The 13,579-nt window shown below is 31.8% G+C and overlaps 1 protein-coding gene across 1 annotated transcript; it reads left to right on the top strand.

The window, feature by feature from the left end:
- Window positions 1-410: 410 nt before the first annotated feature.
- LOC134254102 (uncharacterized) lies at window positions 411-12,864 on the top strand. The gene is made up of 18 exons (XM_062736656.1): window positions 411-529; window positions 969-1,032; window positions 4,292-4,338; window positions 4,593-4,689; window positions 5,002-5,103; window positions 5,362-5,439; window positions 5,648-5,758; window positions 5,999-6,057; window positions 7,618-8,203; window positions 8,477-8,601; window positions 9,182-9,214; window positions 9,831-9,911; window positions 10,095-10,166; window positions 10,418-10,506; window positions 10,640-10,745; window positions 10,996-11,101; window positions 11,639-11,715; window positions 12,015-12,864. The coding sequence occupies exons 2-16, from the start codon at window positions 1,020-1,022 to the stop codon at window positions 11,005-11,007; spliced, it is 1,611 nt and encodes a 536-aa protein (XP_062592640.1). The 5' UTR covers window positions 411-529; window positions 969-1,019; the 3' UTR covers window positions 11,008-11,101; window positions 11,639-11,715; window positions 12,015-12,864.
- Window positions 12,865-13,579: the final 715 nt, after the last annotated feature.

Below are 13,579 nucleotides of genomic sequence, written 5' to 3'. Positions count from 1 at the left end.
AGTGTGTTAAATATTCCATATAAAAAGAATCTTCTATACACATATTAAAGAATAAGCAATCAAATCTTTATATCCATATTGCCATATTTTATTTGCTTCAGTATACATGTATGCATTTAATAATTCTACAAATTCAGTCAGGGGGATCCGACTCCCCCCTCCCCCCGAACTCTGCATTGTTTACTTTTTCCCTAAGCGGGGGACACAAATTCTCTGAATTAGCTTGTTGATATACATGTATGTTTACATCTACATGTACTCATGTTTCCTTATACATGTATATATATATTGTGACTGATGAATTTTCAAAAAGTTATTTTGACTCTATCGGCCTGCCGTAGATTACTTTTCATTCTGCGCAGACTCTGTTGTCATACATTGTGGAGTTATTATAGTAGTACAATTCAGCATTTTAGCACCAGCCTAAGCACCATCCCCATAGGGCATGCGCGAAGTAAAGGCCCAAGTGGGTCATGCGACATGCGTGCTTCCTTCTTTCACTTTTGAAATGTACCATTCAAACGAAAGGGTATATTTTTTTGAATTTGTTATATTAATGATAATAGAGTATTTAACGTTATATTATCGTAATAGGAAAAATGAGAATACAATCACATACATAACTCCTTTACTTTCGTTTATAAGCTAATGTTAACCATGCTAACCCAATCATTGATTCCCATCCCGAATTTTTCTCAAATTTGAAAGGGGAAAATGTCTCGACTACAGTCTTTATATACCTACAATATTGAATTCGGTACCCAGCCAATAGCACGGCCCAGAATACCCCCCCCCCCCCCCCCCCAAAAAAAATGTGTAAAGTAGAAAGGCTTGGGTTTTGAGTTTTGACGAAATAATACTTTTGCTATCAAGCATTTTTAAGGGTGTGGTATTGATAATGTTAATACATGTACATCTAATTATTTCATTCTATTTAGTGCACTACTCAAGAAATGTCTGCATTGTAGGTTGTAGATTAAAGACTAAGTCAGTGTGTTGTACGTGGTGTTAGGAAAAGAATGGCCAATGCAAGTAAGTTGTTTATTTTATCCATTAAGCTGTACAATCCTAAATTTTCATCTGTACTAGCACCATACAAGCTCTACCTGGCTACGTGTGGATGTAGGCAAAAGCGTTTCGACTTCTCTTAAGAGAATATATAAAAGCTTTTATCTTGCAATTTCACTTGAAGTCACTGCTTAATTTAATGTGAGAACTTCTTATCACAAACTGTCTGGCTCTTTGTATAATGATGTCAAATCACAACAAGAATAATTCACTAATCGAGATATGATCAAGAAAATTAACATGGAATTCAGCTTAAGAAAAATAAAAGCGAGAAAGTTTCTTTTGAGAGCCATGCTTTACAATTTTCACCTAACCGTAAACATAGTTGTTTATAATGTCATATTTCAAGTAAGCAACCAAAAATATGATATTTACCTCCATAGCACTAACACAGTGTACTGCACACATAAAACGTTTATAATGATAGCACGTATGAACGTCTTTTATTACGCAAGCACCACACATATATAGCTTTTATTACACTAGAACTATACGTAAAGATTACATCCTTTATTACACAAAAAATGCATGTAAAATCACACATCCAGCATTTGATACACTAGTGAATTACATAAAAATCCTGTGTAACACTAGCACCACACTAAACAACCTCTAAAACACTAGCAACACACATATATAACCTCTATAACACTAAAATAACACATACAAAATCTATAACACTAGCACCACACATATACAGCCTTTATTACAATAGCACCACACATATACAACCTCTATAGCACTAGCACCACACATATACTTTTATTACACTAACACCACACATATATACAACTTTTATAACATTAACATAACACATTTACAACCTCTATAACACTAGCACCACACATATACAGCCTTTATTACACTAGCACCACACATATACAACCTCAATATTACTAGTTCCACACATATACAACTTTTATTACACTAGCAGCACACATATTTTACTTTTATTACACTAGCACCACACATATACAACTTCTGGAACACTAGCACCTCACATATACAACCTTTATTACACTAACACCACACATATACAACTTCTATAACACAATTGCCACATATACGTCCTTTATAAAACAATCACTACATATGCAGCATTTTTTAACACTAGCACCACACATATACAACCTCCATAGCACTAGTAGCACCCATATACAGCCTATATTACACTAGCACCACACATATACAGCCTCTATAACACTAGCACCACACATATACAGCCTCTATAGCACTAGCACCACACATATGCAGCTTCTAGAACACTAGCACCACACTTATACAGCCTCTATTACACTAGCACCACACTTATACAGCCTCTATTACACTAGCACCACACATATACAGCCTCTATAACACTAGCACCACACATATACAGCCTCTATAGCACTAGCACCACACATATGCAGCTTCTAGAACACTAGCACCACACTTATACAGCCTCTATAACACTAGCACCACACATATACAGCCTCTATAGCACTAGCACCACACATATGCAGCTTCTAGAACACTAGCACCACACTTATACAGCCTCTATTACACTAGCACCATACATATACATCCTCTATTACACTACCATCACTCATATACAGCCTTTATAACACTAGCACCACACATATACAGCTTTTATAACACTAGCACCACACATATACATCCTCTATTACACTACCATCACTCATATACAGCCTTTATTACACTAGTGCCACACATTTACAACCTCTATATTAACACTAGCACCACACTAATACAACCTCTATAACACTAGCACCACACTTATACAACCTCTATAACACTAGCACCACACTTACACAGCCTCAATAACACTAGCACCACACATATACAGCCTTTATTACACTAGTGCCACACATTTACAACCTCTATATTAACACTAGCACCACACTAATACAACCTCTATAACACTAGCACCACACATATACAGCTTCTATAACACTAGCACCACACATATACAGCCTCTATAACACTAGCACCACACATATAAAGCCTCTATAACACTAGCACCACACTTATACAGCTTCTATAACACTAGCACCACACTTATACAGCCTCTATAACACTAGCACCACACATATAAAGCCTCTATAACACTAGCACCACACATATACAGCTTCTATAACACTAGCACCACACTTATACAGCCTCTATAACACTAGCACCACACATATACAACCTCTATAGCACTAGCACCACACATCTACAGCCTCTATAACACTAGCACCACACATATACAGCCTGTATTTCACTAGCACCACACATATACAGCTTTTGTAACACTAGCACCACAAATATACAGCCTCTATAACACTAGAACCACACTTATAAAGCCTCTATTACACTAGTACCACACATTTACAACCTCTCAAACACTAGCAGCACACTTACACAGCCTCAATAACACTAGCACCACACATATACAACCTTTATAACACTAGCACCACACATATACAGCCTCAATAACACGAGCACCACACATATACAACCTTTATAACACTAGCACCACACATATACAGCCTCAATAACACTAGCACCACACATATACAACCTTTATAACACTAGCACCACACATATACAGCCTCAATAACACTAGCACCACACATATACAACCTCTATAACACTAGCAACACACTTATACAACCTCTATAACACTAGCACCACACATATATAGCCTCTATAACACTAGCACCACACATATACAACCTTTATAACACTAGCACCACACATATACAACCTTTATAACACTAGCACCACACATATACAGCCTCTATAACACTAGCACCATACATACACAACCTTTATAACAATAGCACCACACATATACAGCCTTTATAACACTAGCACCACACATATACAGCCTCTATAACACTAGCACCACACTTATACAGCCTCTATAACACTAGCACCACACATATATAGCCTCAATAACACTAGCACCACACTTATACAACCTAAATTACCCTAGCACCACACATAAACGACTTCTATTACACAAGCCCCACACATATACAGCCTCTATTACACAAGCACCACACATATACAACCTCTATAACACAATTTCATCGAACCTGTATATCAATAGCACTACATTTATACAATCTCTATAGCTCAGTTTTTATGTTACGGTATGTAATGGTTTCTATATAATTGTCAATATTTATTTGTTTGCACAGGCACAGATTATTTATATTTCTTTTATTTTAACAAGGTTTAACCAAAGTAAATGACCAGTACTGGGCTTCAGTTCAGAACAAGGTAAGTCCAGCTTATTTGTAATATACCATTACCATGATTACAGGTTTCATTTTTAATTGAAATTTGTTGTCACAGTTTATAATACATTGAATTAAAAGAAAAAGAATTAATTTATTAGCTCTAAATAGAATTACAGACAGGATGTCATCACTTGGGGCACAGTGTTTCTAAAATACTTATAAATCTAGAATTTCTTAAATTCAAAATAACCATAAGCATATTGAGTTTGTGGTCACTACAAAATACTTTTTTAGGTTAAGGATTGGATTCAGAAAACCGATGCAGCAGTATTAGTTTTATATATTCCACAGCCAACAAAGCGTAATCCTATCCCCACTTTAAAGTTTGAAGGTAGTTTTTTTTTTAAATATGTATTTATTATCAAGAGTTTACATGGCATTTTCAAATTTTCTGTTCAAGATATTGATTAAGAATCTGTCATTCTGTTATTTATTGATATATAAAAAGTGAATGTCTAAATAGTAGATTTTGTAATTTATATATTAGATATAAATGTAAATACCATGTGAAAGAAATGAGCACTTTTGATAATTGACAAAATAAACTGTGGAAGTTTATTTCATTTATTTTAATAATTACCTTGAATGGACATGTATTACATTTTACTTGAAATGCATGTACATTTGCCATGCTTATGTATAGGGTCAAGGAAGCTGAAAGGGGTGATTGAATCTGAGGAAGTGAAGAGTGCCATCAGCTTGGCATGTACTGGTCCTCCCCCTCCAGTGAAATCAATTAAAGATGGTAAATAATGCATGAACAAAAGGATATTCTTTCATGAAGAATGGGATTCATTGAGAATAGAAGAAGAGAACATTGTATTTTAAACTTTAAAATTAAAAAAAAAAAATTTGATGGGAATGAAAAAAATGCATTTATGCAAAATTTATGGATGAAAATTATATCCAACCACAAACCAGGGCAGATTTTTATTCATCAGTTTTTATCAGATCTTACATCATTTTAACAAAATTGTTACTGATTGTATTTTATTTTATTCAGAGATGGCGAACATCGTCATTCAACCATGGACAATGCAGGTGAAGAGGTGCATTATCTCGAACTTGGTTAGGCAGTATAGTAAGTAAAACAAAAAAAATTCCATAGAATTGTATTTGTGTAAGATATAAAAATGTTTTATAGTATTTTTTGACAGAAATATTTTTGTGTATCTAGAGACATATAATAATTGTATATGTGAATGTTGTATGAATTTCATATTTGTTTTATATTCTATTTCTATATCTGGTTAGTTTTTGTTTTGTTAACTTCAAAACCTTTTTTATAGTGGAATTGAAGTATGATAGGAAGAGGGATATTTGGGGGTATCCATCCCTTAAACCAGAGTGGTGGCCAGAGGAAATGGAGTACATTTCCCCAAATGAAAGACGGACTGTTGGTAATATGTTTAATTATATCAGTTTGCTTTACTGGTGTGCAATATTCATCACCTTTTTTACAACTCTTCACTATTTTTAGGTATAAAAATGTACATTATACCTGTTTTGTATATTTTTATGTTGTCCTTTGTTGTTACAGTTGTTTGCTTATCATGAGGCAAAAATTACAAATGTAAGAAACATGAATTCATGTTCAAATCTCACATATTTCACTTACATCACATTTTCCTTGATTTTAGACAAACCATTGAGTAATATTAAGATGGATCAGATTCTTGATTCATACGTAGAGTGGAAGGTATTGGAATGATGATTTTGAGAGTTGAACTGTTCTGAAAGTTTAGAATTTCTAGTTTGTAGCAACGTGATTGCACGGTAATCAGGATATAACAAATCTTTATAGTGGGTGGGTGGGATGTTATAATTAAGGGAAAAATTACTTGTTGAAAACAAACAATTTTAGTCCTAAAATAATCTAGATTTTAAAGATGCATTCTTTAGTATGTTTTTGTTATTGGCATGATTATCTTGCAATCTTTTGAAAAAAAAAATTGTAATTTATTACAAGTAGTTTAGTTTATCAGATATGTTTAAGTGAAAACAATTTATTTGAAGTTTTATAGTATTTATTAGTAACTGCAATGCATATGCAATGCATATGCATACATGTTTAATTACACATGTTTGTTTACATGTTATGATACATGTTTAGATTATTTTAACTGAAATTTCTATGTAAATGGAGTATTTTCAACATGAAATCACATCTAATACATGTGTTACAAAATGGCCAAAGAAGCCTTCTCAACCAGGACTCAACCTAGAGTCTGTGGCATATTCTCTAAGCACCAAGCTAATGACACTTTTTCCACATACAAGCCCGGTGACACATGTATTTTAAATTTTAACATCCCAAAAATAATGTTATTGTTTTAGTCAAAATGAATTTTGTGCACTTAAGTTACCTGCATTTTAATATCACATGAGCTTTTGCCTTGTCAGTACTAATGTGCATGTCCTGTTTTATAAAATTTCTTGTTCCATATTTTATAATACTATACTTTCTTTTAAATATCTTGGATATAATTCATCAAGAAACCTTTATAATAAAATCACTGTTACTTTCTGAATAATGAAACTATCCTCAAGAGGGGAAAGCCAGAAGCAGAAGTCATTATTACTTGACAGTGAATATACATGTATTAAGAATTGACTCCATTGAGTAAATGCATCCCCACTTCATCTTTCTTTGCATCATACATATATATTGAGTGGGGCAGTTTTTGTCCATTTGTCTATACTCTATATACATGCAGTTTTATGCTATTTCATCTTATATTTCCTGTATACAGTATAATGTTGATCAGACATAGGTAATATAATTTTACAGAACTCGCCTTAACAATATTTTATCATATTGATGACCCAACATCCACAGGGGTATAAGTTCCAATTGAAGAGTTCTAAGATTTCCAGGTTTCCTAATTTGCATGTAGTATATACTTAAATAATGTGATATACAGATAAAGTTTTGAAATACAGTGTAGAAATGCTTGAAGACAGAATGAATTAAGATGTTATTAAAATGGCATGCATAATGCTTCACATATAATTGCATGCAATATATGTTCTTTGGATTGAAAATGTTGATTGTGCATTGTTATTACATGCAAACACACATAAATTTTATATAAATGTCAAATAAATATGCTTAAAATTGTGATATATTAAACAATAAAACATCCAACTAAAATAAAATTTAAAAAAGAAAAAGAAAAAAAAACAAAACATCCTTATGTATGTGTATAATACATGTACACTAAAATATTTTAATTATCAATCTATTTGATACTTCCAGAATTCAAATGGTAGCAGTAGTAAGGATTTTAAAGAAGGAAGTGGAGAGGTATTGGAGGAGGTAAGTGGCAGTGAGGAAGTCATTCCAGGTGCTTCAAATGAAACACCTGGTATGAATTCTTCTCTGCCTACCTCTCCAACATTGAGTGTTGGAGAGGGTTTCTTTTCAGGTGATCCAGAAAGTATGGATGAGGAAAGAACTGAGTCTGAAATGGAGATGACACACGAGCCACCACAGTTAGATGAAAATGGAATGGAAAGAACAGGAAAAAAAGAAATGCTAATATCAGAGGAGGTAAGTGGCAGTGAGGAAGTCATTCCAGGTGCTTCAAATGAAACACCTGGTATGAATTCTTCTCTGCCTGCCTCTCCAACATTGAGTGTTGGAGAGGGTTTCTTTTCAGGTGATCCAGGGAGCAAGGAAAATAAAGTATATCAGATGGAGATGGATGAGGAAAAGACGGATGTGTCAGAGAGGACAGACCTGGAGGAAACAGACGGTGACACAAATGAAAATGGCAGCACAGAAAACATCGATATGCAAAGTCTGTTGAAAGTTGGCTGGGATGATGTTGCTTTAACTAAATGTAAGATAATGAGCTTATTGTATAGTTTTGTAATTTTACATTGTATGATTTTATAAAACCTGACAATATATCTATGAAGAAAGAATCTGAAGAATGTAACTATTGTTTGTAACAAAGTAACTGTTTCTCTCTCTCTCTCTCTCTCTCTCTAAAACCCCTGTTTTGTAAACCATTTTATCACAGTTACTTCTATTCTTTGAAAAAGAAATCTATGTACAGTTCTATGTGCAATTTGAACAATGAATTTGTAATTTTTTTTATAAACACTTTCAGATATCCACAAGATTTGGTCCCAAAAGAGAAATGATAGTGTTGAGCCATTTCTGCTGTCAAAAACATGTGGTGTGAGCATTAACAACAAGTCACTCATTAGTGTAAAAAGTTTGATAACAGATGAAGTAAGTATACTGGTATATCACCTTCTCTAACTTCGTGGTATTTTTGAATAAGGCTTCTATCACTGTGAACAGATATCAAAGTGATAATCTTTTCCACTATGAACTAAAATGATAAGTTTGACAAAACTTGAGATTTTCCTTCCCTTCAAGAAAGACCTTAGGCTTTATAAAATAACTAGCAAACCTAAATAAACCATGCTGACAGATACTTAAACTTTCAAGAATTCTCCAAATTGTTTTAAATTCCTGTCTACAATCATCAGTCTAACTATTGCTTATGTCTAAAAACTGCTCAAATATGATGTACTAGTCTGCTAGTACTACACTGATCTTTTTTATGTAATAAGCTTAAAATATTGATATTTTTTCACTCGTGGGACATGACAGCATTGCAAATTCAGTGCTTTGAAATTGTAAATGGAATTAAATTCACACTAAATTTACAAAAGAAATTTAAATATTTCATTTGTAGTTTCAATTTACATTCCTTTTTCTTATTGGTAGATCTCTCAATAATATTCAAAAACTTTAATTTTTTGTTTCATTTCATTTTAATCATTGTTGAATTTATTTTTTGTAGATAATTGATGCTTATCTTGGGATTATTTGTGGTGTAAGTAAACAATACTATTGGTTCAAAATTTGTCATTGAAAAGCCATAATGTATGTACTAATTAACTAATGTGTATTAAGAAAATATACATGACATGTTTATGGCATAGATAGATTTGCTTTTAAAATGACAATTAGTTGTAAAAAAAAAATCCAAACTCATAAAAGAGATACTCTGTGTATGAATATCTGAAAAGAGTAAAATCTGTTTAATTTGAAAATTTGGGTCAGAATCGTAATCATTATTTTTATATGAGTAAATCTTGATCTTTTACAAAAAGCATTCATTGTGTACATTTTTCTCAGATAAATGTGAACAAATTGTCCCCAGCATTTAATACACAAGTGAATATACATAATATACATTTATGTTAATTTAAAAATTAATGGTTTTCAGAAGACAAAAGTACTTATTAAGTTTTTTTTGGTTGAATTATTTCAAACTTATTTTTGTTCATATATAGTGTGTTTGAACTTTAACTCGCTAAAAATCTATAGACAATAAAGATATCCAGATTTATTCTATATACCTATGTACTTGTATGTATTCTCTTTCTTTGCATAGAAAGAGTATGTATACATCTGTTTGTCTATTTTTTATTTTTATTTCTTTAAAGCTAAGCAACAAGTTCTTTTATGTGCCGTGCAGTGTTATATCCATGATTTTTAATCCTCGGCATCAAAGCGAAGTTTCAGATGTATGTTACACTTTTTCTTTTCATTGTCTTATATGTCCAATGTTTAAATCTATTTCCTATCAAATATATAAAGAAAATGGTAAAAACTTGTATATTTTTTAATTTTAGCTTCACATATATGGATTTGTAATTGTTAGATTGTATAAAATTTCAAAATTACTGGCAAGAACTTTTTTCATCCAGGTCCTTAATGAGAACAAAGGAAAGGTGTTGCTGGCCATTGTTAATAGGAGAGAAATTCACTGGATTTTGCTGGTAAAATGATTTTATCATATTTAGAAAATATTAAAGTAGATTTGACATTTTTTCTGTTATATTAATTGATCTTCACTCATTAAATGCCAAAGGTATATCAGATAAAGGTTGTAAACAGAATTCATAATTTACTTACTAAAGGATATGCTTCATAAATTAAGACAATTTGTCCAGGGACACAAGCATCTGAATTGATTTGACTGTGTTTGTTTATGTATATACATGTATATATTTGCTTGTTTCTTTATAAGGTTATTGATCAACAGAACAAATCTCTGGCAATTATCGATCCATTGGGGGAGACCAAAACAACATGCCAGTTGATTTTTAACTTGTGGATGTAAGTAAGCATAAGACATAAAGTACTGAAATGGCAGACAAGAATAATAAAAATGTCATTCAAGCTTTAAAAATAAAGATGGCCAGTATAAAATTGTTATCACAATTCTTTTTTTTTTTGTTATTTTGTTTAGGAATTATTTGAAACAAAGAGGACATGATGCTGTTGGGTGGAAAATTGATACAATTCACCACTCGAAGCAACAGGACAGTGTTTCCTGCGGCGTTTATTGTATGAAAGTAAGAACATGTCCAAAAGGATGGATTTCAAACAGCAATTTTCATTGCAAATGTAAAGATAAACATGTTCAATTTTTGTATCGTATCTCTGATAAGAAAACTAAACCATCTATGAAATTGAAAATTTAAAGAGCTCTATTCTGGAGCAAGAAAAAAAATTTGGTATACACATTGCAGCATGTTATAGTAAATAATATATTGTGAATTCTTAATTTATTTATGGCTCAAATAAATTTGTTTTATTCTTCAGTTTGCAGAGTGAGTTGTACTAAATATATCATTACATCTCGCAAGTCAGGAGGACACTGTCCAAGAAATGAGGTGCAACATTATGAAGACCATCATAAATAATCAAGGTGCATTACATTGTTCAGTTCAGAAAAGTAATCCTAGATATTTAAAAAAATATCATACAGTGTATCACTGAATCATAAAGGTACAACCTTTTTATGGATTTGTTAGAATAGCATATGCTAGATTTTAACTTACATGTATATGTGCATACATTGCACATATTGCACAATTTGATTGGAAGACTGGGATCATTGGAGCTTGATCATTGCTGTAATCTCTCTCCCCCCCCCCAATCAAAGAGGAGTTGCAATATAGAAACACATGTATCTCTCTCTTAATAATTGAAAAGATTGAAAATTTATTTCTAATAGTAAAATTTTTTTATTGTCCTTGTCATCCACTTCATTGATAATAGTGTCATGTTGAAAGCGGAAGGAAAGTTCAAACTTAGAAAACTCATATGATAAACTTTTCTTCTAAATTGTTAATTATCACTAATAGGGAAAAAATTAATTTTGATTTGAAAGTTAAGATTTAATGGTAATTAAGATTGAAAGAAACGAATCATTTGCATAATGCAAGAGATTTATATTTGGTAGATGAGGACACTAGGAATTTCTGCAGACGTTGTTTCCGCCATGAACCTCCAAACAGCAAAGTGAAAAGAATCAAGTGGGTAAGTAAACCTTTTTATTATTTAAAACAAATAATCATTTATTTATTTGAGTGGGGAAAATATATTTTTACTGTCAACATCAAATTGCATACTTGCCAAATAAAAATCTATTTGTTCAAGAATGATTAAGTAAGACTTTCTGATGGGTTGAATGTCCAATAAATTAAGAGCTTTGAATGAACAGTATTTCATTTTCAATCAGATTATTTTAAATGATGTATGTATTGTTTAAACTTATTTTTGTAAATATTTTACTGTAATTATTAAGATATAATGCAAACATTTTGCTTTATTTGCAGGTTCAATGTGATGGATGTGCCATTTCTTGGTATCACACTGTGTGTATGAATTTGAAAAGAGTCAGAGAATCAACTTTCGTTTTGTGTGATGTTTGCAAATTGTCTGAGTAGGTGTTGAAATTGTCACTGAAAGATGAGTGCATTGAATTTGTTTAACATTAACGTATTTTGCAGTAATTAGCCACTTCACCTTTACATTCCCTATTTTTATCTTTATTTACATGTATATTCTCTTGTGTGAGTGTAAAGTCGGATGCGGTAATTGGCCGCTCCACAAGTAGATTACTTTTTTATCCTTTTATTTTGTGTTAGCTTAAAGTGAGATGCGGTAATTAGCTGCTTCACAATTATATTCCCTTTTTTTTTCTTTATTTACATGTATATTCTCTTGTGCGAGTGTTAAGTCGGATGTGGTAATTGGCCGCTCCACAAGTAGATTACTTTTTTCCTCTTTTTATTTTGTGTGAGCTTTAAGTGAGATGCGGTAATTAGCCACTTCACCTTTACATTCCCTTTTTTTATCTTTATTTACATGTATATTCTCTTGTGTGAGTATTAAGTTGTATGTTTCAAATGTACATAACTTGTTTCTCAATTTATACTTTCATGTGTGGCCTTTATATTTTATATCTTGTTTTAGTGTTTAGTAAGATGGCATTTGTATTCTACCTTTAAACTGTCAATAATTTTCTCAGAAAATTCTTATGTGAATGTAATGTTAGATAGTGTTACTTTTTGTCCTTTATATATATATAGATGCTTTGTTAAATATTGCGATATCTCTTTGAATTGATTATGTTTTTGAATTGTTAAAATATATTAATAAAAAATTATTTAGATAGTTGCAAAACATATTTGTTTTATTATTTTAAAGGAACTTTTGGTTTGTTATAACAAAGGTATGGTATGCCTTTATCAATAAGAGAAAGAAAGTTCTCAAACAGAAGTTTTCATCAGGCCTACTGGCTAATTATTCATGAAGGTACATGTACTAAAAAAAAAACAACATTATTTCAAACTTCATGAGATACCAGTGTTCAGAACCGACTTTTGACTTAAAATTTCAGTATGCCAGTATTAATGAAGTGCAGGTTTACACCTTTATTGAGTGGGCAAAAAGTTCATTGCTTTATGATACAAGTTAATACAATACTGTAGAATTTACAAAAGCTTACTTGTTATCCTTGTAACATCAAACTTATTTATCAGTAGCTTGCTTTAGCTTATAACTAATAGTACTTAGAGCATACTCTTGTGCCTTGAAATATTTTGTAGGTATAAACAGCATATGCAGGTGATGTTTTAATAAGAGAAGTTGATGATGGAAAAATTCAGCCTATTTATCGTACAGTTAAGTTAATTATTTATGTCTACAGTCAGTAAAACATCCACGAGAGTATTAAAAGTCTTGCATTAATTTTTACTGGCGCATATCAAGTAAACGCTTTGGGGTACCCATCTTTTATCCGCAACTCCTCTCATATTTGATAAGAATTTCACAGAATCTTTATCATATATTATTGTGATTTATTGTCACTGAGCACCTCCAATTTTACTTTTTGATC

Source organism: Saccostrea cucullata, unplaced genomic scaffold (genome assembly GCF_032062105.1).
Source record: "Saccostrea cucullata isolate Sc308-1 unplaced genomic scaffold, CSIRO_AGI_Scuc_v1 ctg4206, whole genome shotgun sequence".
Taxonomy (NCBI): domain Eukaryota; kingdom Metazoa; phylum Mollusca; class Bivalvia; order Ostreida; family Ostreidae; genus Saccostrea; species Saccostrea cuccullata.
This window is presented reverse-complemented; position numbering and strand designations above follow the sequence as displayed.

What these genes read in the sequence shown, in the direction of transcription:
- LOC134254102 (XM_062736656.1), top strand. An exon ending in AAAGTTTGATAACAGATGAA is followed by an intron (nt 8,602 to 9,181) that starts GTAAGTATACTG and finishes TATTTTTTGTAG; the next exon opens with ATAATTGATGCTTATCTTGG. An exon ending in ATCAAAGCGAAGTTTCAGAT is followed by an intron (nt 9,912 to 10,094) that starts GTATGTTACACT and finishes TTTTTCATCCAG; the next exon opens with GTCCTTAATGAGAACAAAGG.